Source organism: Adiantum capillus-veneris, chromosome 15 (genome assembly GCF_014529385.1).
Source record: "Adiantum capillus-veneris isolate H3 chromosome 15, ASM1452938v2, whole genome shotgun sequence".
Classification (NCBI taxonomy): domain Eukaryota; kingdom Viridiplantae; phylum Streptophyta; class Polypodiopsida; order Polypodiales; family Pteridaceae; genus Adiantum; species Adiantum capillus-veneris.
Window position 1 is genome coordinate 1,992,119 of NC_140945.1, and position 25,142 is coordinate 2,017,260.

A 25,142-nucleotide genomic window follows, 5' to 3' on the forward strand; every position below is an offset into this window, starting at 1 on the left:
AGATAGCAAAAGCTATATCTCTTGGATCCATGGAGAATGTTTGATCTTCTTCAAGCAGTGCTGACTCCTGCCACATCATCATATTAAAATTTCCTGCAATGCTTGATTTTAGCGTTCTTCTCACAATACGCAACGTGCATGGTAATTGGATTTAGCAAAGTTTACCCACAACCCTGCCCTTCCGACCCTCATGCTCATGTGCCAACACAAGCGTGCACACACACACACACCAATTTCTTGTAGGTATTCCTGCATCTTGCTACCATGCTAGGCCCGCGCCTCTGCTACCTTCATCTTAGAAGCCCCGCACACTCCCTCTCTCTCACTCGGCAGGTCATCAGATGACTGCAATATAAAACAAGGATAAAAATGAAAAAGGAGAATTTTTGCCGATGTTAGCGTCCATTTTTCATGAACGGCCAATGATGTGTCCTAAATGATAATTTTTTAATGCATAAATGCATTTAAAGTTTGAATCTCTCTTAGTGCTTGATTTCAGTGATGAAATGCATTAATGCACTAATTGTTGAGCTATTTCGAAGAGAGGACTAGCAAGGACAAGCTTTTATTGATTGAACGAGGAAAAGCCGCACTGTTTGGCTATATAAGGTCCACTATTATCTCGAGTAGTATTGGTCAGAGTTGATTGTCCTAGGGATTATGGATGTTAGCGTCAATTGACCACTCATAAAAGGGTTACAATTTGGGGATTTTAAAAAAAAATGATGACTGGATTATGGGTGACGATATTTAGAGTACATTGCATTAGACTTCATATGCTTGTGATCATTGATCATGAATCTATTTAGTTCTTACTTTGAATGACAAAATGTTGTGATGCACTAAATGGCAAGCTCTTTTGAAATGCACAAATGAGCTTCATTGCCTTGGTTTGAGTATTATGTTAATGCTAAATTGAAAAAAAAAAAATTCCTTGTGATATGCATGCAGGCATGAGATTTGCATTGCATTTTGAGACGAATGGTGCTTTATGCTTGAGCTTGGCATTGCTTGATACATTTTAGTGCTCGACTTGAATGAAAAATAATTGGAAAGCATTAAAATTGAGTTTCTTTTAATGGCCAAGAGAGAGCATTAAAATTTTGGGCTTATGATTGATTGAAAATTTCTTTAGTGCTTGTATTGGACGTGCAAATGCTTTAGAGCACTAACAATTGAACTGCTTTTGAAGGGTGGTGTGGCAGGAGTGTGCGTTCAAATGATCCAAAAAGGGGTCATCATTGCAATATATTGCAAAATTTGGCTACTTAGAGCCATTCCATTTCTTTGAACTAAAAGTTGTATATATGCTAGCTCATAGCTTGGTCTAAAATGTAAATGTTTTCATTTGAGCTAGTGTTTAGCCAACTTTTTGAGCTTTTAAGTACAAATTTGGCTATTGAGAGCCATTCATTTTCATTTCATCAAGTTGCAGTCATCTCTAGCTCATAGATTGCTCTAAAAATGTAAAATTTCATATGAGCTAGTGTTAGCCAACTTTTTGAAAAGCTTTAAATTGTAAAATTCGGCTTTCAAAGAGCCACATCATTTCATCAAAAATTGCATTATTTTTAGCTCTTGGCTTGTTTTTAATTCCATACTTCAAGTGAGCTAGAAACTAATCTACTTTGAATCATACATGAGAGGTTGTACAAATTGCAAAATTTGCTTTTGTAGAAGCATTTTACCTCTCTCATTGTTGATGTGTACGCATAAATTTTCTATCAAAGAGCACCATGTGCATAACCAAAGGCACTTTTTTCCCTTGGTTTTTTCCCTTTGGCAAATTTGGATATGCAAGACCCTAGCATTAGGTTTTCATTAATGTTTCTTGTGTGCTTTTGGCTTTCAATAATTGGCTTTTGTAGCTTGTATTTACACTTAGCTTCAAAAAGCTTGGATTCTAATAAAAGATCAAGAGACTTATCTACACAAGGGATGCTTGCTCAAGGATGCACAAAGAGCATGAATAGGTGTAGTCCTTCCATGATTTTGCTCTTTTCATCTCTTCATTCTCTATGCTTGGCTTAAGTGAAGTTTTGCTTCTAAGCTATGGTTCTTTCATGTTCAAGAGCTAGGCATACTAAAGTTTCAACAATTTGCTTTGTGAAAATTAACTCATCAAAAATTAGGTCTTATGTGTGCTAATCATAGGTAATTGGCCTTGACCTTAGGTTAATATAGGTTCATTTCTTGCTAGTCCTAAACTCTTAGTGATAGTCTTAATACTCCATTCATTTTTAACATGACTGTTGACAGGCACATCAGTATGAAAATTTAGTGGTCAGTCAGATATGTTTTGCTAGTCAGTCGGATTCTGGTCAGTCAGATGTTGGTCAGTCGGATTCTGGTCAGTTAGATGTTGCTGCGTCAGATTCTGGATTACTGTTGAATGACATATTGCTGAATCAAATATTGTTGAGTCTGATATTATCTAAAGTCGGATTTTTGCTGGGTCGGATTTATACTGAGTCAGATTTCTTCTGAGTCGGATTTCTGCTTAGTCAGTATTTGGCCAAGAACTTCTTTTGGGCAGTTACAACTGTTTCGTGTTGGATAATTCATGGGCTTAGAGGACGACTTGGAGAGATGATCTCTCAATTAGCTGTAAGCCTTTCTTGAAGATGAATACAAGTTCTGAGTTTGCCCTAATCTCTCCTCCTTGCTCTGTCTGATCTTGTCTCTGTGTTATTCTGTTGAGTCTGATTCTTGTATTAAGCCTTATGAGGACTATTTAGCTTGTTTTTCTTCATGTGTTGTCGAACCCCAACACATTTGGCGATCCTGCTGAGTCTGTCTCTCTGCTGCGCCTATTTCTCTGCTGAGCCTATTTCTCTGCTGAGCCTGTTTCGCTGTTGTGTTTGATGTATTACTGTGCCGGCATTGCGTGAGTTGGGTTGTGTGTTCCATTGGGAGATGCTGCATGTCAGAGAGACCATTTGATGTTGCCTCGGGGGGCATCATCCATCCCCAACATTCATCTGTAGATTCAAATTTTCAGCAATTCAGAGAATCGGGGGACTGTCCCTGAATCGTGCCATTCACTCTAATGGAGGCTTGAGAGTGGGTCTAGTGTTGTGGCGTGTTGACATTTTGGGCCATGAGCAGCATGAGCGATTGCGATTGTAGAGCAGATGGTGGACAATGTGGTTTCTTGGAAGCACAAATAGATGAAGCAAAGTACCAAGTGAGAGAGGCAATAGGGGTTGTCTCGTGAAGGGCTGCAAGATAGAGGATCCAATTTGCTGAATCTGAACCTGGATATTCAACCAAGCGCTGTTGAATCAAAATGTGAAGTTGCTGAATTCAACTCTATTTGTGCTACTGAATCAGAACTGTAGCTGGGATTTATTTCAGACAACTTGCACAGTGCAAGAATCCTTGAGAAGTTTGGAGTGTTTCAAGTAAGAGTTATTTCAAATTTTGCACAAAGTTTACCTAGATTTCTGATTTTAGAAGTTGTATAGCATGATGAAGCAACTATGTGTCAAGATGGGGGTGGATCTAGGTACTGTATCCTATGCTCTCCACTTCAGGATTACATGTAGTCTCACTTTAGTGTGGTGCACTGAATATGAGGGCTAACTTGTTATGTGATTTTTGATTTCTGGAAATGGGTAAAAAGAAGAAGAAGAAATGTGAGGTTTGCATGAGTAGGCCGCATGAGGTGGATGCTTGTCCGTATGTGGTTGATGAGTGCTCAAAGGGAGAGAATTGAAAAAAATGGTGCATGGTCAGATTGTGTAGAAATCTTCGCAAAGTTGTAAAAATTTTGCATAAAGCATCATGCTTTGAAGAGATGGAGAGGGCATTAGACAAGCTAGATGACCTAGAGTATGAGTTGGAGAGTGCATATGAGTGGCTTGCTGATCATAAAGGGGAAAGACGTAAGTCATGTGCAAGTAGGAAGAAAGTGAGTTGTTTGCGAGAAGCATGTCAAAAATTGAGGGATGTTTTTGAGGAGGTGTTTGAGTTGAGCGAGGATGAGGATGATGAGTGGGAATACCCAATGGGCGTGTCGACATGTCAGGGAAAGGGAGTACAAGTGGGAGGTGTGAGCCAAAGGAGCCACCAAGGACCCATAGGTACCCCTAATCCGACATCAGAAATTCCACCAAATGGGAAAATTCTTCACCACATACATCCAAATAACAACCATGATGTTGAAAACATGTGTAGAAGCAATGTTTTTGCATCAGATAGTCTCAGACTTAAAAATTCATCTTGTAAACCATATCAGATTTCAGTTCCAAGTCCTCCTAGAGAATACTCTGATGTTGCAAAAACCATTATTTTTGCAATTTTTCTTGACCTATTGAAAGATGGAAACACAACATCAATGCATGATTCCACTCACCAAGATAGGACTGAACATCACCAAAAATCAGATAAGGACAGCCCATTTGAGTGTCCAAAATCAGATCAGGGTAGTCACCCTGAATGTGGAAGACTTCATGTTTTAAGTAAGGGAGATGGCATTGATGCTCATATGTTTGTTGTTGATTCTGAGCAAGTTTTTGATCCAATTTTGAAGCCCGAGACGTACTATGGAAGTGATCCTATGGACCAACATAGAGATTTTCTGATAGGTGGAGTGGAATTTTCTGATCTAAAAACAATGTTGCAAGTACTTGATTCGAATTATGATGTGATGCAGCAAACTCCAAGATTTCTTGGAATGCAAAAACAGATTTGTTTGATTTCAGAGACAAACTCAGATTTGTATGATGTTTTTGGGGAGGAACTTGAGCAAACTATTGTAGGTTTGCCAAATTTGTGTGAGGATGATGCTACTACTCTATTTTATCGCTCTGAATCAATTCAGATTAAAGCAAAAGAAGATCAGATTGGTTGTTTTCTGAATCTGCAAATTCAAGAAAGTTGGTTTTTGGAGCCTAACTCAGATTTTGAAGCAAAGTATCAGTGTTCTAAGATGTTGCAGATGTTGACAACGCATTGCTTGATGGTTGCAAAGAGGTTTTTTCATTTTGAACCAATTCTAGGTCATTATGAAGTGCAATTTGATTTGTTGGAAGTGTTATTTGATGCAAATTGGTGGCTAAAGCTGATCATGGAGATGTATCTCAGCTGTATGAGCTTATTCTCAAAGTTAGAAGTTGCCATTATTCAAAATGTTGGAGTTTTTCACAATCAGATTTCTATGTCTGAAGTCCATATTACTGATTTTCTCAATGAAGAAGTTGCAAATCAGATTTTGCAAATGCAAGTTGTTGAGGTTGATGACTCAATTATCCATATTTCATATTGTTTAAATCAGATTTTGCAGATTGATGATCAGGCAAAGAGGGTTTTTTCCCTGATTTTGCAAAAGTCACGTGGAACTCAAAGGGATATAGTATTTTGGACCTTTTTCATGATAAAATTACAGAGTTTATTGAGTGGAATGCTTGTTTCCTATGAAAGTAGTGGTATTGTCTCAGATTTGCCTAAACTGTTTGATTTTGAAGAACAAATATTTATGGATCATGTGGATCTTATTTTATTTGGATGCTGGGAGCATTATGTCTTTATGCACAGGTTGTTGAAGGCTGAATATGCATATTTTCAAATTCAAGGAGGGTTGAAGATACAAGAGGATATTCAGGTTTTGGTGCCTGAATTACAAAAACCTGATTTTCAGAGTCCGATTCTCATGTTTTAGAGGTTGCAAAGACTGATTTATCTTGGAGAATGGACATACTTATTCAGTTTTGGTTTCATAAGTTCATTTTGTATGAGCTCTCATGGAAGTATCCTTACTTCATGAAATGGCACATTGATATAATCCCTTGGGGAAATTTTGGGCGGTGTTTAGTTTTTGACTATGATGTATTTTGTGTACCTTGGTTTAAGTACCAGGCACTGCACTTTGGATCATATGAAGATGCTAACATTGAGTTTGTCATGGTGCTATATGGTGTATTTGTATATCTTGGATTGGGTTCCAGGCACTATACTTTATGCTATGTAGTAACTAGGTATTTTTAGGGAAAATGGGATAAGGCATTTGACTTTGATCAAGGGATGTGTGGATCCGAGTCGGATTTCTGAGAAATCCACCACCGGGACATGCCATGTGTTGACAGACACATCAGTATGACAATTTAGTGGTCAATCAGATCTGTTTTGCTAGTCAGTCGAATTCTGGTTAGTCAGATGTTGGTCAGCCGGATTCTGGTCAGTCAGATGTTGCTTCGTCAGATTCTGGATTACTGCTGAATGACATATTGTTGAATCAGATACTGTTGAGTCTAATATTATCTGAAGTCAGATTTTTGCTGGGTTGGATTTATACTGAGTCGGATTTCTGCTTAGTCAGATATTTGGCCAAGAACTTCTTTTGGGTAGTTACAAATGTTTCGTGTTGGATAATTCATGGGCTTAGAGGACGACTTGGAGAGATGATCTCTCGAGCTGTAAGCCTTTCTTGAAGATGAATACGAGTTCTGAGTTTGCCCTAATCTCTCCTCCTTGCTCTGTCTGATCTTGTCTCTGTGTTATTCTGCTGAGTCTGATTCTTGTATTAAGCCTTATGAGGACTATTTATCTTGTTTTTCTTCATGTGTTGTCGAACCCCAACAATGACCTAGGGCTATGATTAGGCTTTAGTCCTTTAGTCCAATTTCCATTAGCATCTCATGAAGGAAGCAATAAAACAATGCTAAAAAATGAATCAATGAAGCAAAGAAGTGTCCAAAAAAGTAGCAAAAAAATGCTACTAGACACATGGAAAAGAAAATTTATATGTTATGTTGTGTCTATGTGAGGCCTAGTGCCTTATTAGCACTTGGCAGGCGAGGGGAATCACCTTGGATCGCTTGGTCAAGGCCCTAAACCGATGCCCTGGGCTGATAAGGGTTAGCCGTCGCCTTGGTAGGCTAGTAGGCTTTTGGAACACCTTCATGAGGGTTCAAGGAGCCGAGAGTCGCACCTAGACTTGCCTTGAGGTGGTAGCCTTGTGATTGTGCTTTATTTTTTTCAATGAATGACAAAATCAAAACTTCCCTGAGCTTCAAAAAAGCTATGACAATATACTAATAGACTCGGAGCTTTTTTATAGCCCGTAGACATGATAGACTTGAATGACTTATTAAGAATGTTCACATAGTTTTTAGGCTAGTAGGTTTATGAACTTGCATTAGCTTAGGGTCATAATTGATTTCTTGTGTTTCATGCATAAAACTGAAATTTCAAGTGGTTTAATCTTCACAATAGTTTAGGTGTTTTTTTGCTTTATGTTGTCTAGTTTTTGACTATGATTGCCCCATCTATTAGAAGCAAAAAATCACTTTGCATAATTTTTCATTTGTGATTCAATTTTTATTCATTCTTGGTGGTCTTTGATGCTCATTACTTGTTCTTATGTTTTGCAGCTCAATACTTCTTCCATGGACTTGCTTTCTACCATGTCACCGTGTCTTGCTTCACCGGCACACGAGGATGTGCGCCAAATTAGGAAGGGTGGAATGTTAGCAGTGGCTAACACAGGCTACACCAATTATGCACCAAGCTGTAGATGTGCTATAGTGCACAATATTAATTTTCATTGTATAGGGCCTTGGGCTCATGTAGGAGTTCCAAAGTTGTATGAGTCTAGGCTAGAGAGCTCAAATTTATCCCATAGTTGAAGGGTTTGTAAAATAGCCCTTGCTTAATGAGTAGTCATTCTTGGGTGAGTTCTCCTCTTTGTAGAGTGGATGGTCATGAGGCTCATTAGTCTTGTTTCTTTGATTATGTGGAGTGAGATTGTATCAATGTGATGGTAGATCTCCTAATCCCTTTTTTGAGTTAATCTATTCTATCCACACCATTGGCCATGGTGTGTGAGGGCTATGCCTTCCTTCTCTTCATCTCTCTCTACAAGGTGTGCGGTTAGTGTGTGTGCATACGTCGTCGCATTGAGGGGTTGTGCCGAAATGGACACACTAATGCGGAGTAGGTATGTTAATTGCATGCTTGTGTAGTTGTGTGATTAAAGTTGTGAATAGAGTGATTGGTGTGAGAGGTTAATTTCAACCACGTGATTGTGTGCAAGTGATTAGTAAGTAGAAATGTGTTGTTTATTAGAGGAAGCCCTTTCCATGGCTTCTCTCTATGATGAGTAGAAGGATCCCTTGAATCCTCTATGTCTATACATCTTAGGCTCGTGCTTCCATGCCCTAACCGGGTTGCCGATCCACGATTTGACAAATTTTTTGGTTGCGATTAGGTCGTGCTACAACGCATCCTTACAATACCAAGTTAACTAAATGCTATGTTTATGTTGCTACCATCAATTATGTTCACCCGTTATGCTCACAAAGTAATTTCACAAAAGTACTCTCTCTAATTTCCGCTACTCTTAAGTTAATAGGCCAATTTCATTACATTGGTATCAGAGCATTTGGTTTCTCTTTTCTTGCTTAAGAAGAGAGGTCCTTGAGAAGCCTATAAATGGTTGATTTTTAAAACTATATTAGGGTAAGTGGGACTGGGATCTATTATTGGTTTTGTTGAGCCCACTATGTGGGATATGGTGCACACCTCAGGAACCTTGGACTTAATCTTTTTAGACTTGCCTATGAATTTACTACTATTGAGCCATAAGAAGTCTGAAAGGATATGAATTTACCACTATGTGGGATATGGTGCACACCTCGGGAACCTTGGACTTAATCTTTTTAGACTTGCCTATGAATTTACTACTATTGAGCCATAAGAAGTCCGAAAGGAGCTAGCCCTCGGTAATTCTGCAATATTAGCCAATTTTCAAAGGCTAAGAGGAGTAGCAACTAAGGTTTTGAATTGCCAAAGCATACACTAAGTACGTATACAAATTTTGTTAGCATGGCTGACAATAACCAAGAGAGTAGAATGAGCATTGATAGCTTTGATTTTGCACATGAAGGTGCTACTGATGATGCCCCCATGTTTGTCAATTCTCTTGTTACTAGGTTGCAACAAGCTATGGGCAGCTCTGCTTTGCAAGCCGAAGTTACTCCAACAACTTCGCTCTTATGAGATTTCCCTGGGAGAGAGAGCTTAGGAGGCCTCTTGAAGGGACCCCCAAAAGAAGACTCTCTCCCATATGAGAGGAGAAATCCAAACATCAACAAAGCAATGAAACTTTAAGTTCCTCTAAAGATGTGGCTCCACGAAGACGGTGGTCTAGACGATCACCAACTCCTCCCAAGACGAAACATTAAACCCACAGTCCTTCTCCTCGTCATTCTGAAAGGGAAGAGAGGAAATAAAGGAAGAAAAGGGCAAGAAAGAGGTCAACCTCTTCTCCTTCTTCTTCACATTCCTCCTCTTCTGAGGAAAGCTTTGGCTATTCTCGTAGAGAATACAAGAGGGGAGGACATCAATCATACCCTGCATGGCGAAGGTCACAAAAGCTCAAGAGTTCAAAGAGGGAGAAAAGAGCATCTCTTTTCTCACCTACGATGGCACCTTTGGTGCCACCGACAAAGTGTTGGCCTTCATCCAACAATTTGATGCGGCCTTTGGAGACGAGGACTTCACGGAGTCCTCCAAGCTACGCCATGAAGTTATGCATTTCCAAAAATCGACTCGTCAATGGTAGGCTAGCCTTCGTGGCAATGGAGAAGCCCCAAAGACATGGAAAACTCTACGAGTTTCCATCATGAAGCAATTCCTTGCAAGTGATGCAAAGGACAAAGTGCTCATCGAAGGGTGCAGCTTGAAGCTTCTCTCTCATGAGTCTATCCACAAACATGTAGACAAGTTTTGGGATTTACATCTAAAGGCTATTGTCTTTCAAAAGATAGACTTCGCCGAGAAAAAGCAACAATTTTGTGTGGGATTACCTAAAGAGATGGCCGAATACGTCAACTCTCAATGGCTTGGTTCTATCATGGAAGTAATCCATCACACTATGGTTGCTTCACACATCAATTTCCAACATTTTGGGTATTGGTTCTCCCCTTTGCATCATTTTTGTCTTTGTTTTCCATGGGTTTGACATTCTGTCAAGACCCTTCCCAAGGTATTTCCAACAACAACAACAATAACAATAACAATAACAAAGGTTCAAGGAGAAGGGAGTTTACAAAAACAAAAACAAACTCTCTCTTGAAGAGCTTGAAGCTTTTCATAAGGACCATAAGTGTTTTAAGTGTGGGGAGCGAGGACATGGCTATTGTTCTTGCCCCAAGAAAAATGATCGCAATGAGACCCCTACGGCTTCCACCATTGAAGCTCCAAAAGAGGATGCTCATTACAAAGGATCATCTCTCTCCTATGCTTGGGAAAAGGTAAGGGAGCATGATGCCTTCATCTTGTTTGACCCTGGCTCTACTCACGACTTCATATCAACGAAGATGGCCACCAAGTTGGGCATTCAACCCTTTGAGATGGGAGATATTATAACGGCTGACACAGCTTTCAAGGGATAACAAGCCTCTGTTACTCCCTTGATTGGGAAGTTGAGGCTTCATGTCCAAATCTATGTCGGCAAAGAAGACTTTTTCATCTCTCCTCTGCAACATGAGGATGCTATCCTAGGGGCGCCATGGTTTGATCGCATAGCTGTCAACATGGAGTTCCTTGAAAGGAGAATCTATTTCGCCTATAGAGGAAAGAACATGTATATAGATGCTAGTGAGTGTGGTTGCACTATACCACTTGTAAATCCTCTTGCTTTTGATAAATCAATGAAGAGCTCAGTTTCTTCTTACATGATTTTGTCAAAGAGTCCCTAAAGGATCCTAACGTTTTATCAAATGTAAATGGTAGGAATCAAGAAGAGTTAGACTTGTATAATTTTCTAAAAGGATTCCAAGATGTGTTCATCGATGATATCCCTATGGACTTACCTCCAAACCAAGGGGATGATGACCATTGCATTGAGCTCCTGCCAGGAAGCTCACCGCCTAACAAGCCTCCTTATCAAGTTTCTCAAGCTCAACAAGAGGAGATCATGAGGCAAGTACAAGAATTGGTTGACAAAGATATGGTGAGGCCTAGCTCCTCTCCCTTTTGTTGTCCAATCCTTTTAGTGAAAAAGAAAGATGGTACATACTGTACGTGTGTGGAATATTGAGCACTAAACCATATCACTATCAAAAATAGATTTCTTGTGACTCGGGTAGAAGATCTATTTGATAAGCTACAAGGCTCTACCTACTTCAATAGGATTGGCTATCATCAAATAAGGATAGTGGATGAGGTTATCCTAAAGACCGCGTGTCGTACAACGTTTGGCCTTTATGAATACCTAGTCATGCCTTTTGGCTTGACTAATGCACCAACCACATTCAATCGTCTAATGGAGAAAATTTTTAGACCCTACAACAAATTCACTGGAGTGTTCTTTGATCAGGACCATTACATGACTTAACTAAGAAGAACGTTACGTATTTATGGACTGCTAAGGAGAAAAATGCTTTTGAAAAGCTCAAAGAGAAGCTTGCCTCCCAACCAATCCTCATGCTTTCAGATCTCTCAAAGCCATTTGAGGTCCAATGTGATGCTTGTGGTGAATGTCTTGGAGCAATCTTGCTTTAAGAAGGGCATGCCATAGCATATGAGAGTCGAAGGCTCAATACCGTTGAATGTGTCTTAGGCATTTATGAGAAAGAGCTTTTAGCTGTTCTACATGCCCTAGACACATGGAAGCATTATTTATTGGGGACTCCATTTATTTTATGAACCGACCACCAAAGTCTCAAGTACTTCATGATGCAAACCAAGCTTTCCAACAAAAAAATGAGGTGGGCAAATTTTCTTTCGCAATATAATTTCCATATTGCTCACATTCCTGGTAAGCACAATCAAGTGGCCGATGCACTTTCACGATCTACATTTGAGAGCCCTAGATGGAAGATCCAAAAAATCAACCAATAGAAGCTAGTTTAATTGGAGAACCAAGTTAAAGGCAGTACAAATGTCAAGATGGAGCCGTCTACAGATTGATGCTAAGTGTTCTGAAAGAACATGTCAACAACTTAGCCAACACCAAATCAGAGACTCCTCAACAAGAGCTTGAGAGATCTAACTTGTCACTTTTGGTGCAATTAGATGGTCGTACATTACCATTGTGAATTTAGTCAGAGTGTCCAGAAGGTTGAAAAGAGTGTTAGGTTTTCAAGTGATTCTGCATCCACAACCAACAATGTGCAATCATTCGCGAGTCTAAGGGATACATCAAAGTGGAAGCTGTTAGCATTGTATGGCACACATAATTCATATGCACACTATGTAGACCAAGAAGGGAAACTATACAAAAAGAGCCGACCAATGTTTGAGAGACCCACATAATAGCTCATAGAATTATGCCCAATGATAGATCAAGAAGGATGGTTCATTTAAGAGTAAAGAATCTATTATAACCCATCCTCTCTAGAGCTGAATGATATTACCCGAGTGAACCCAAAAATCTGTCCACAGCCAAACTCTTATCTATCTAAAGTCAAGCTTTGATGTTGTGACCAAATAAGCATATACTTTGACCGAAACATACATAAATATTGACGAGAGTCTATAATCTATGGTGCCTTGGGTCCTGAAACCATAGAAGCTCATATCGTAGGAGACCCATGGGACAAACAATATCAGGGTAAAGATAATGCTATCTACAACTTGACTTGGGGAACCATTTGCCATGTTTCATGGAGGTACATAGGAAACTATACAGAAGGTTTGCAGATGCCAAACATCGATAGTGGCTACACATAGTATGACTTCACACTCTCAAAAGGTGAGATCAAACTAGAGACAAATAGTTTTGAGTTCTCATCATGGAGAAAGTTTTAGTGATCACCCAGGAAGGGGGGGAGCTACAAATCCAATAAACTCAGCTCTTCTACCAGGAAATGCAACATCAACTAGAAGCCATCAAACTTCTAGCCAGACCCCTTCAAAGCAAAAGCCTTTGAAAGACCATATGGTTGTTGGAAGGTTCCAGTTGACGCAGATAACTACAGAATCTACAAAAAAATGCTTTTATGAAGATCATCAAGGACAAAAGTTTTAGTTGATCTCCACAAGTCAAAGTGAAAAGCCAACGAATCCCATTGTGTTCAAGCAATTGCACGTGACCAAGCTCACATATTCATATCAAGATGCAGATGGAAATGAATACTAGAAGGTTCATGACCTTGTAAAAACCCTCTCCTATGCCCTCTAGAATTTAGAATGTTATATCAATTTTGTCAATGCCGACGTCAAATTTATCTAACCTCAAATTAAAATTTTGCAACCCTAAATCCGGGGGATTCACTCTATATGCAAAATGGGACACCACCTACGAGCGGACAACTTTGATAAAACCCCTATATATGACTCATATTAGGGAATATGACCCCCCTACTACGCTTATGCGACAATCAATGAAGAAAACTATCATACCCCTATCTTACATATAAAATTTAGGTCTCACATGATCTAAATGAGCAAAACTAGTCAAAGAGTGTGTAGCATAGTGACTGTCGACGTACTAAGGAACCACTTCTATTGATCACTAGATGTACCCTCAATGTGTATTAGTTTGACTTTCAAACTATGTGGACGATTTTTCTGCACTCCGGCTACTTGTCCAATTCTGATCCATCCAAAGCTGGTGTAAATCAACCGTTGAAGTGCTTTAAATCAGCCCTTATTTATGATTGGCTTGGTGCAAAACTTGATGTGTGATCTGATAAAAAAACTCCCCCAAAATTTATTTGAGTTTTAGTGCACATCGGTGACCAATCGTTACAAGTAATCAACCTGGGTCAGGTCCCTCGCTCCCTCCCCATAAATATGATACACCCTTCCCTTATTTTTAAGCTTGGGAGTTAAATTATTGGGGGCCTACCCCTAATTTATATGCTTATGTAACTTGTAAAAATACCCCCCTCCCCTACACTTACATGGTGCAATAAGTTTTCCATGGTGAATCCTCTGGTCCCTAAATCTATCTTTTGAATTTTGATGTTGAGCTTTTGTACTCCTAGGTAAATGCATCTATTTGCAGGAAGGATGGATTCTCCTACAAAAAGGAGCTCGACAAAAAGGAGAAACACAATAAGTAACACAGAAATAAGTCAACCAAAAATTCATTACACTTACACTAAAATTATGCAAAAAGACCTAAATATACCTCATGTGATTAGGGTCAAAATGAAAGGCCTATGTGATGAACATTGACATCGAGGATGACTGGCAGAGCTAGAGCAATGACTAGAGATAGACTTAGAGTCTAAATAGAGCATCAAGGGACAACAGCTAAGGTTGTTACAAAGCAAAAAGCTTTTGTTGGGTGAGCTTGCCTCATCACTATATCACACGGGCATGCTCAAATGGGATCAATGGTGGAGGAAAACGTGGGGCACGAATCATGGACCGTTAGATTCGGCATTTGCGCCGAATTTACTAATCTGCCCAAATTTACAAATTTGCCCCGAATTTACTAATCGACCCACATTTACAATATGACATACTTGAACCCCCTATATTTCAACAAACGCATGCGGGCGTAGTGGTTAGTGCACATGGCTTGCATCGAGGAGGTCGCGGGTTCAAGACATGGGGTGCGGACTGCCCCAAATTTACAAGCCTACCCAAATTTACTTTTCTCCCCGAATTTACCAAATATCCCAAATTTACAAATGTGCATCTGACAGTCCGAATCACCTCAACCGTGGATCCCATTTGAAGCCGCCAGTGTGAGATAGTGTGGAGGGTGAGCTTGGGCTCACAAGAAGAGATGTCCTCAGTGTAGAGAAAACAATTCGCTGTGCTCACTTTTGGAAAAGACAAGGGTGGGTGAGCCTCAGGACTAAGTAACACCCAGCCTTTAATGGGGGGTGGCAATGGGATCAAGGGGTGGGAAGTGGGCGCACAGCTATTAGGGGGATCTGGAGTGTTCGTCACTTGAAAACTAAACCCGGACGGCGTGCTGGCTTGGTGATCCACCACAGCAAGAACTAAACCAGGACAGGCATGCCCACCTAGCGGTCCATCTTAGCAAAAACTAAACCCAGACTAAGTAACACCCACGTGGCAGGGTCAAAAGGGAAATTGACATGCATGTAGGAGAATTCAAATTCAGATGATTGTAGGGTTTCTAATTTTTGGGTGGTCTTGGAGGTTAACTGGCAAGAAAGGGGGAGAGGATGGACTTGAATGCAGGTTGGGTGGAAGAGGAGGTAATGCAAGGCAAAGAGAGGATCAAAGACGCTTACAACATCGATCTCAATGTGACCTGGTAGGAAGAAGAAGCCATGAAGGGTAACTGGCAGGAAGAAGAAGCCATGAAGGGTAAAATGGATGGGCCTATACCTGATTTGAATGAGGGTATAGAGGTGAGTAGCAAATCTGAATCAGATTCAAGCCAGGATTTTGAGGATTCCTTGGGTTTTAATAATGGTTGGCTGAATGAAGGGAACTCAAGCAATGTCAACCATCCAAAAACTGGATCCCAGTTCCTTCAAAAGCAACCATGTGGGGCCTCAAATAGGGACTCAATCCACATGGTCAAACCTAGGATCCTGTCTCCTGATCCATCCTTGCATATTTCTCACCACTTCTTTAGTTTTGATCGAGCAAGCTATGACCTAATGCTTCAAGATATGAAGGGGATTTGCAACCCAAGTTTGGCTACACTTCAAGAAGTAGGCGTCCATGACATAAAGAGATGGAACATGATGAAGGACAATCTATATATTCGAGGACCCAAACATGATGGATCAACCAAGCTCTTCTTGAAGATGCCTCTCCTGGCAATTGCACCAATTGAGGAATGAGCAGCTATCATAGAAGAATGTCACATTGATCCGCAAGGGGCTCACCTTGGCATGTCAAAAAGTATTGATATTGTTAAATCGGAATGGTGTACAGATGTGAGAAATCATGGCATACCTATTTCCTTTATTAGAGACGTGATTAGATCTTGCAAAGTGTGCAGCAAGGATCTAAAACTCCCTCCCCAATTGCTTATGTCAAATAAGGTTGAAGGAAAGTTGAATGCTGATGAGAATAACCCAAGTGAGAAAATTTAACAGATAAAGCCCACTTGAATGATGCGCTAGAGAGTATTGCACTTAAGTATAAGGTGAGACTTGTCAAGATAAGATCAACCCAAGTAAGTTTTGGTAAGGTAGAGGACATCTACGTTTGTCATCGTGATGGTTCAAGAAGGCATCGGGGAGGAGAAAAGCATAGAGAGAGAAAAACAAAGAAGTGTGGTTTTCCTTTCAAGGCACGAGTGCAATTCAATGAAGAAGTCAATGAAGTTACTATTGTTCTCCATGCTATGCATCACGACCATGTTCTTGGCTCTCACCTTGACTTATACTATCTACCAATTCATCCACAAGTGCTTCATTGTTGCATGGAAGATTACTTTGATGTGGGTACATCTCGCCATGTTGCAAAAATGTGTGTCTCAAAACAAAACTTCCACATGCAACAAGTGCCTCCAGTAGATTGCGTGACTTTCCAATTCTTCATGATCCCAAAGGAGGTCCGACAGCTTGCATATAGCTTGCGACTTCAAGGTAGTACTTTTCATTGCTTGTGCTCTCAACCTATATAGCATTTTCTTGACCTAAGATATTTTTTAAAAGGTCGAGCATCAGAAAATGATTGGTTGGGGATGTATATGGAGGCTTTGAAGCTAAAAACTGATGGGAAGGTAGCTTCTTTTACAGCAAAAGTTTCATTTTCACTTTTATATGTTGTCCTTGCATCCTTATGTAGACGCTTGCTGCTTGTGAAAGGTTGCATATGTCCAGCCATACAATCCAAATGCATTGCAAGACATCCATAAGCCATTTGTTAGCATCATTCAAGATAGTTGGATGTTGGAGATGTGTATTTGCTTCTCACGACATAACGCATGGGCTGTGGACAACACATTCAAGACAAATGTGTATGGGTTGCCATTATATGTAGCCGTTTTGCCTAATCAAGCTGGGATCGGATTTCCTGTGTGGTTGATGATGTGCACATCTGACCCTGGGACATGTCAGGAGGGCATTGCCCTTGAATTGACCATCCACATAATATTTTCAAGGATGGGTAGCATTCGGCCGAATGCAATTCTAATAGATAAGTGCCCTCAAGAGCTGAATGCTATCTTGAGAGCCATTAGGGATGATGATGCTTGTTGGGCTCAAGACAACGAAGGGTGTTGAGTGCAAGTTGCATGCTATGTTCTGCTCTGCTGGTTTCATGCCAAGAAGGCTTGGCTAGAGAATCTTTTGCCCCAAGTGCCAAAAGACTTGCGAGATCAAGTATATTCTACGATGTGCAACCTTATGCATTCAAAGTGTGAGGATGATTTTGAAGCTTGCTTTCAAAAACTCTTATTGGACTACTCCAAGCATGCAAATATTCAACGTTATGTATCCAGCGGATGGTGCTTAAAGTCATGTATATGGCATGAGTGTTGGCTAATTAGGCGCTTATTTCCCCATGGCAATGTGGATACTACAAATCTGGTGGAGAGATTATGGCAGTATATCAAGTACACTTTGTTGGATGCAAGGATAAATAGGTCAGTGCTTGACCTATTGCATGCACTTGTTGGTGATGCACGGAGTGGAACCTGGATGGGAGGAACTCTGTTGGAGTTCTTCAAGCAGAAGCAAGAGCTAGGTGAGCATTAATCATTCTCCTTGCATTTTTTTTTATATTAGCTACTTTTCCTAAACAAGTTCATTGTGTGTATGTCAATAGTGGACTCTGAAAATTTTGCTATGTATGGCTCAAGAAAGAGTGCCACCAAAGCACTAGCTGGTGGGAAGAAGTTATTTCAATGATATGAGTCTAATTCATCTACTCTTCAGGTGGTGAATGAATCTACATTGCTATTCAAGATTCAGAGCATGTCTTCGGACAATTGGTATAACGTGAGTTTACAGTCCTCCTATTGTGATTGCCCAGATTGGTCCTCCCAATGCAAGCATCTATACGGAGTGCACCTAATACTACAAAGGCATTTTTTGATGCTACATGCAATTTTGCCTATTGTGGATAGTTTGCATGCAATGGTTGAACTTCCTACAAACAATGGAATGCAAGAATGACCTCAGGCTCTGTGGAGGTAGAGAGTGTTTGTGATGGCGCAGAATTGGGTGTTGACATGCATAGCTTTGAGCAAGATATGGATAGGGTTGATACGGAGATAGTTTCTTGTATTGAGGAATTTAGAGATATCTTGTAACAGCTTCCAAATAATTTGTCCACATGGACATTGGTGCAAAAGGAGGTAGCTCTTGGACAACTGAAGATTGCTATGGAGAACCTTAAAAATCTCCATGAGCTAAAGAAGGCGAGCATGCCATGTAGAGGTAGCATTAAACAAATTCAAGCCAATGTGATGCAAATACGGCTTGAGCATGGCAGGCTATCAAGTATCATTGATCCTCTTTCGGATGCACCCGATGGTAGCCCCTAGCCAAACAAGACTAGAAGACTCACAGATTTCCTGAGGCACAAAAACCAGTGAGGGAAAAGTCGTGTGCGCTTCAAAAAATGGCGGTGTATTTATTGTCCTCATTGTTGTAGTAAGACTCTTCTTGTTGATGAATCTTGCATAATATGCTGCCATACATGCCATGCTTTGTTGCCTTTATCTCAAAAGCATTTGGCTGCATCTTCTACTGCTCAAATCATGGACCACCTGGTGCAGTTATGTGATGGCAACAACTCAGCCAAAGGTTCTATCATCACAGGTGATTATGAAGTGTCACTTGAAGGATGTGAACGACATTTCATAGTGAATCTTGATGATGGTAGAATCTATGAAAAGGTCTATGCATCAAGAATACTCATAACCATTATGTGATAAACATGTAGGGCCTTTACATCCGCCATTATTGAAGGATGAGCCAAGAGGAGGCTTGTCAGACATGCAAGCACTATGTGTATATATGGGAGTGTTGTGCATTAGCCATGTAGGCATTTTGAGTAGTCATTGCATCATGTATATACAAACCGGCCTTGTTTGTGTGCGGGCAATCGTGGCCTTCGTGGTGGTCTTGTTTTTTCTCACGGGTTTTTATTTTTGCTACAAGAATTTGTGTTGGGATGTGAGCGAGCCCCTTGTCAAGTTTATGCATTGCCATTGTGTGGGTTTATACAAGGTCCTTGAGAGCAAGTTTATGGATACATGACTGAGGTTTTATTGTTGTTGCTTGTTTATACAAGGTCCTCGAGAGTTTATGGATTGAGAGCAGGTTTATGGATACAATCAACCATGCATGACTGAGGTTTTATTGTTGTTGCTTGTTTATACAAGGTCCTCGAGAGTTTATGGATTGAGAGCACGTTTATGGATACAATCAACTATGCATGATTGAGGTTTTATTGTTGTTGCTTGTTTATACAAGGTCCTTGAGAGTTTATGGATTGAGTGCAGGTTTATGGATACAATCAACCATGCATGACTGAGGTTTTATTATTGTTGCTTGTTTATACAAGGTCCTCAAGAGTAGGTTTATGCATATAATCAACCATGGCTAAGGTTTTATTGTTGTTGCTTGGAATGCATACTTCAAATGTACCTGGACTCAAGAAAAATGCAGTAACTTGCCATAAGCTTGGACCTCACATCCTGGACTCACATAACTTGCCATAATTATACCTGGACTGCCATAAAAACCCAGTTGGACCCAAGCCATAAAACCTGGACATCCAATAAACACCTCGCAATAAACCTCAACCTGAACATAAATATGGACCGAGCATAACCTGGACTACCATAAACATGAACTTGCTATATCTAGGTACCTGGACATAATAACATGGAATGGAAATGTTTGGCAAATTCGAAGCAAATTTATAAATTTGGGTCGACTCTCTGTTGCCCAAATCAGACAGCTCACAGTCGATGCATCCCTCATTTTTTCTTCCACCATTGATTCCTTTTGAAGTGGCCGTATAGTTTTGAATTTTGTTAGTTAAATTAGGATTTGGTAGAAATTTTGACTTACAAATCAAGGCTAAGAAAATTTATCTTAACAATCACTCTATTAATTAGTAATTAGCTAAAGTGACAATTATACACATGCTCAAACACCTCATATTATTCATACGTATCCTTATTGCCATCACCACGAGCAGACCACTCGCCATAAAACTTGGACTGCCATAAAACATGGAACGGAGCTCGCACTAACACTAAACCTGGACTGCCATAAAACATAGACTTGCATTAAAACCTTGACCTGGAAGACCGAGCTCGCAAATAAACCTAGACTGCCATATAATTATACCCACACATAAACATGGACTCGCATTAAACCTCCACTCGACATAAACAAGACCAAGCCATAAATCTGGAACATAAATCCTAACTTGGAACATAGACATGGACCGAGCTCAAATAAACCACCATAATAGCCATATGGACTCACATTAAAACCTCGACCTAGAACATAAACCCATATGGACTGACCGAGCTCGCACTAACACTAAACCTGGACTGCAATAAAACATGGACCAAGCTCACAAACAAACCTAGACTGCCATATATAGACCCACACATAAACATGGACTCGCATTAAACCTCGACTCGCCATAAACAAGACCGACTGGAACATAAACATAAACCCCACATGGACCGAGCTGGCGATAAACCTGGACCTGCCATAAAACCCAGAGACATAAACAATGGACATCACATTAAACCTGCTTGGACCAAGCTCGCCATAAACTCCGTGGACCGAGCTCGCCATAGACCAGAACTATCATAACCTTGCAATAATTGAACGAACGCAAACAACCTGGACCATAAACCTAGCAACAATTCCAAAAAATACACCCTTACAGGTTGCAAAGCTAACCAATCCAAGTGAGCCGTTTAACCTGTGACACTCGCAGAACTTCATATGAAATCATTCAAAAATCAACCCCATAAAGCCAAAAATTAGAAATAACCTCATAAGAGGCAGTAGCCTCATGCATACCACTTGCCATAAACCTGTTGGATACACCCTAAACCTCGCCATAATAATTATACACATCACACTACTATTCACCACTTTGACCTCGCGATAAACTTGAATTTTCCATAAACCTAAACACACCGTAGATCTCATAGTAAACCTGAAAAGAGACTCAAGTTTCATAACATAATGCTGTTTACATAGATAAGGTAATATCACATTGTCATGTCGCAATTTTTCACAATAACATTTACATAGATTGGGTAAAGAGTCAAGCAAAGACTGAAGCAAAATTAGGTTATAGTAATATCACATTATCATGTCTGAATTTCATAAAACCGTTTACATAGAGTGCTAGTCCACTTGAAGACACCATACATGGAGATTTTGCCTCATAAGTAACTTGCCTATACCAAGACAATGCACTTTCCGATAAGCATTCCCAACAAAACAAGAAACAAAACAGTAAACTTAGTCTTCTGCCACAACCTCAACCATTCATGGAGATTTTTCCTCAACATCAATGTGTCATCATGGTTAAACCATTTCTTCCTTACCTGCAACACATAAGCAGTCACAAGAGCACATAGAAGAGACATGGACAAACTAGACAAGCACATAGGAGTTATGGCACCATACCCATCCCTTACTCTTCTCTCCAAGGCAAGAGGATATTATATATCTAATGGCCACCATGACATAGAACCCACAACCAATCCCATTCGGCTGATGCGGACCCTGCATCAAATCCATGACATGATAAGGGACATCCATGTTTTTAAGCAGCCACAAGAGCACACCTAAATCATACTTGTAGCACTTTAATCTCAAACTTGCTACATGGCTCAAGCGATATACGTTTCACTGCTAGATTTCTTGCTCCATGGCCTAGCACCTCCATAGCCCTACGTGAATCATTTGTAAGAGTGCAAGACATAAATGACATGCAAAATCCAAATACACAATTATGCTAGTACCTATGCAAGAAAGGTATAACATCCATCGAAGCACTACAACCGAGCGAATCATAAAAGAGAAGTTGGTGCTTTTTTCCACCTAGACCCGTTATCTTCATATGTGTGGAAAGTTACATCACACATAAAGTCCAATGCTTTCTATGGCAAAGACAAGAAGGCAAATTTTAGGGCATTGCTCATATTAGGAAAATGTAACATGTGTATATCTGTATTGCATGACCTTATAACAATTGAAAAATGGCTAGCACACAATGGCTTATATCCTTCTCCCCAAAGAAGTTTTACATAACATGTCTACCATCATGCTTGCCTAGGCTTGCTTCTGCCATTGGAACCCACATGGAATCGACAAACATAACTCGATTTATCACATCCGATGGTGCTATAGTGTTCTCCATCCACCTATTAAGAAACACATGTTATGCTTCTAAATCCTTGTACTTATACATAGAAACACAAGAAAGGACCAACATCAAAAGATTACATTGTAAATAAATTCATTGTTTTTGTTGAGGCTTCATTAAGTAGTATGAACCACAACACCTCATCATCCATGTCCACGTGTATGCTAAATTGAATGGAGATAAATCTGATGGGTATATGCGAAGAGAATCTAATGCAAATAGGTCATAGCCAGCAATGTAATGATTGTCATGCACAAGAAAGCCAAAAAAATAAAGATGTCTCTAAATCATACCTGTAAAGTGCTCGATTGCTCCGTGTCAAAGACAAAGGGCACATTTCATTCCCAGTCTTTTCCAAGCGCAAGTGTCCATATGAGACATAGAACTCAAGGGCCATATAAGAGCAGTCATCAGGTGATCCTACATCAATAGGCTTGTTGGAAGTTTTGCCTCTCCGAATTGGTAGCTTCTTCTTGGATGGAGAAGTAAGTACATGGTTCTAAAAGGTAGCATGCATCTCATTATTTAAATGACATAAACAAGACATCCTTGTAAACAAGCAAGTCATGAACCCTCCTCTCACAAGAGACATAAATGTAGAAGCACCTCCCACAAACCTCATCAAGATTGAGGTTGCTTAAAGACTCGGAAAGATCTCCTCTTGTATCAATAGATTCAAAATTCTTCTCTACACTTTTATCATGATCCTCCTCACCTTTGGAGCAAATTGGAAGGGATCCTCAGTATCAATGTCATCCAAGGCAGCCTCAAGCCATGGAGGGATATCGTGAACTCTCTTCTATTTACACGCATACAATTAAGGAAAAAAGTGATTACACATGCATGCTTAGTGTGATGAGGCAAAGAAGCAACAAAGTAGGACACTCACATGTGCATCATAACCTTCTTCAATTTTCTTTTGAATTTGTCCAAGCCGGCAAGCCTTGTCTGCCATGTATTGCTTCGTCCTCCCACTAATAAACTCTTCAACAAAGAAATCTTGATCCATCTCCTTGTACTGTCCACCAAGCTCCTTCCATACTTGTAATGCTCGAATGTGCATGAGACATTAATATCGCTTGTAGTTTTGCTTTACCTTCCAATCTTTATCGGTGAAACTTTTCATGGCTGATTTCTTCCAAGCCTTAACCTCAAGATTAGGCAGCAAATTAGCTCTTTTCTCTGCCTCTTGTGCAAGGGCCGACCTCCAGGATGCTTTGGAATCTCTATGTCAATACCATGAGACTCCTTGAGGTCTGTCATCATCCTCAATCTCTTGAATATGAAGGCCGAACGCGAGGGGAAATCCTCACTTGCGTGACATTGGCGTGCTAGTCTTCCATCGGGGAGCTCAATCTCTACATAGAATTTGCAAGGATCAATGTTTGTTGCCTCTTCCTTCTTTGCTTGTGCTTTCTCTTCTACGCCATAAGGATCATCGCTTAGCTCTTCGTTGTAGGAGGCATTATCAACACTTGAACTAGCCATCTTCTTTCGCGGGTGGTTGTTGAGGCTAGGAGGTGTGGGCGGATTATGCATGACCAGCCGCAGGCTTCTTCTCATTGGAGATGTTGGCAATTTTTGACCAGGAGACATGGGGGGGCTGTTGAAGCTCTCCTCTTGAGAAGGCAACAAATCTTCATGAGCCTGCTCAGGTACCTAACTCTTTGCATCCCCTTTGGGATTACCCCTCCTCTCAGCTAAATCTGTGAGAAGCATGGAGTTGGCCCTTGCCATGCGAGAGGAAGTAGCTCCCACACGAGTACTCTTGCCTAGCTTTTTTCTGGGTGATCGCCCCATTTTTAAGGGTACTTACTGCTAGGCACACGACCATTAGCACAACAATGCATTCAAATGGTTGCGTATGTATGTGTGGGGGATGACCTATTACATTTGTGTGTGTGTGTTTGTGTGTGTGTGTGTGTGTGTGTGTGTGTGTGTGGAGCAATCGATTGCATTCATGTGTGTGTGTGTCTGGCAAAAGAGAAAGAGGATATGCATTCATTGATCCACAAGCAGTAGCATATGCATATTGGGTAGCTATCACAAACAAATGTGCCTTCCCCCTCTTTGTTCAGCACGTCAGAATCCAGCACTTGCCAACCTCTGCTTGAACACAAAGACCCTCACGAACACCTGTTGTTCCTCCTGCTGGTCCTCAACCGCCTGCATGTCCCGTGGGCTATACCTTGCACATCAGCGATTGCAACTTTGTCGTCCCCCCATGCCACCCCCTCGTGCATGCATGGAAAATGACAAGGATCCCCTCTCCAAGCACTGAGTGGCCTGCCATCGCGGATCCCTTTTTTGTCCATGTTTACCTCCCAAATCCCACCACATGGGCATGCCTGTCCGGGTTTAGTTTTTGCTGAGGCGGACCGCCAGGCGGGCATGCCCGTCCGGGTTTAGTTCCTGTTCAGGTGGGTCGCCAAGCCAGCACGCCGTCTGGGTTTAGTTTTCAAGTGACAGACGCTCCAGATCCCCTCGATAGCCTTGCACCCCCACTTCCCACCCCTTGATCCCATTGCCACTCCCATTAAAGGTTGGGTGTTACTTAGTCATGAGGGTGGGTGAGTATGAATGAGCTGCTTCAAAGTTTGGAAAGTGATGTGGTATAATAACTCTCCTCTACACTCATATCGTCTGCCTAATACCTATGTGTTAATAGACTACTTTTACCTCTTTGTTGTATCATCATATTGCTATTCCAATATCCTCATGATGTGTACCTAGCTATTTGTAATAAACGGACCAATACTCTTTTATGTAAAGGAGTATGGTATCTCAAAACTTTGCTTTGTTTACTAAAAATGACTTAAAAATGACTCAGTACATATCATGAGGACATTGGAATAGCAATATGATAACAAAAGAAAGAGCTAAAA

General features: G+C 40.6%; 1 protein-coding gene and 2 pseudogenes across 1 annotated transcript; 2 read left to right on the forward strand and 1 right to left on the reverse strand.

Annotated features, from left to right (window-relative positions):
- The first annotated feature begins 5,077 nt into the window (after positions 1-5,077).
- On the forward strand, positions 5,078-5,662 carry LOC147440165 (uncharacterized). The gene has a single exon (XM_086483809.1). It carries the CDS (start codon positions 5,078-5,080, stop codon positions 5,660-5,662), a length of 585 nt encoding a protein of 194 aa, XP_086339935.1.
- A 9,436-nt stretch (positions 5,663-15,098) lies between these two features.
- Positions 15,099-18,385, forward strand: LOC147440166 (uncharacterized; annotated as a pseudogene).
- A 1,629-nt stretch (positions 18,386-20,014) lies between these two features.
- LOC147440167 (uncharacterized) lies at positions 20,015-23,320 on the reverse strand (annotated as a pseudogene).
- Positions 23,321-25,142: the final 1,822 nt, after the last annotated feature.

What these genes read in the sequence shown, in the direction of transcription:
- LOC147440165 (XM_086483809.1), top strand. Translation starts at nt 5,078, where the DNA reads ATGTATCTCAGCTGTATGAGCTTATTCTCAAAGTTAGAAGTTGCCATT.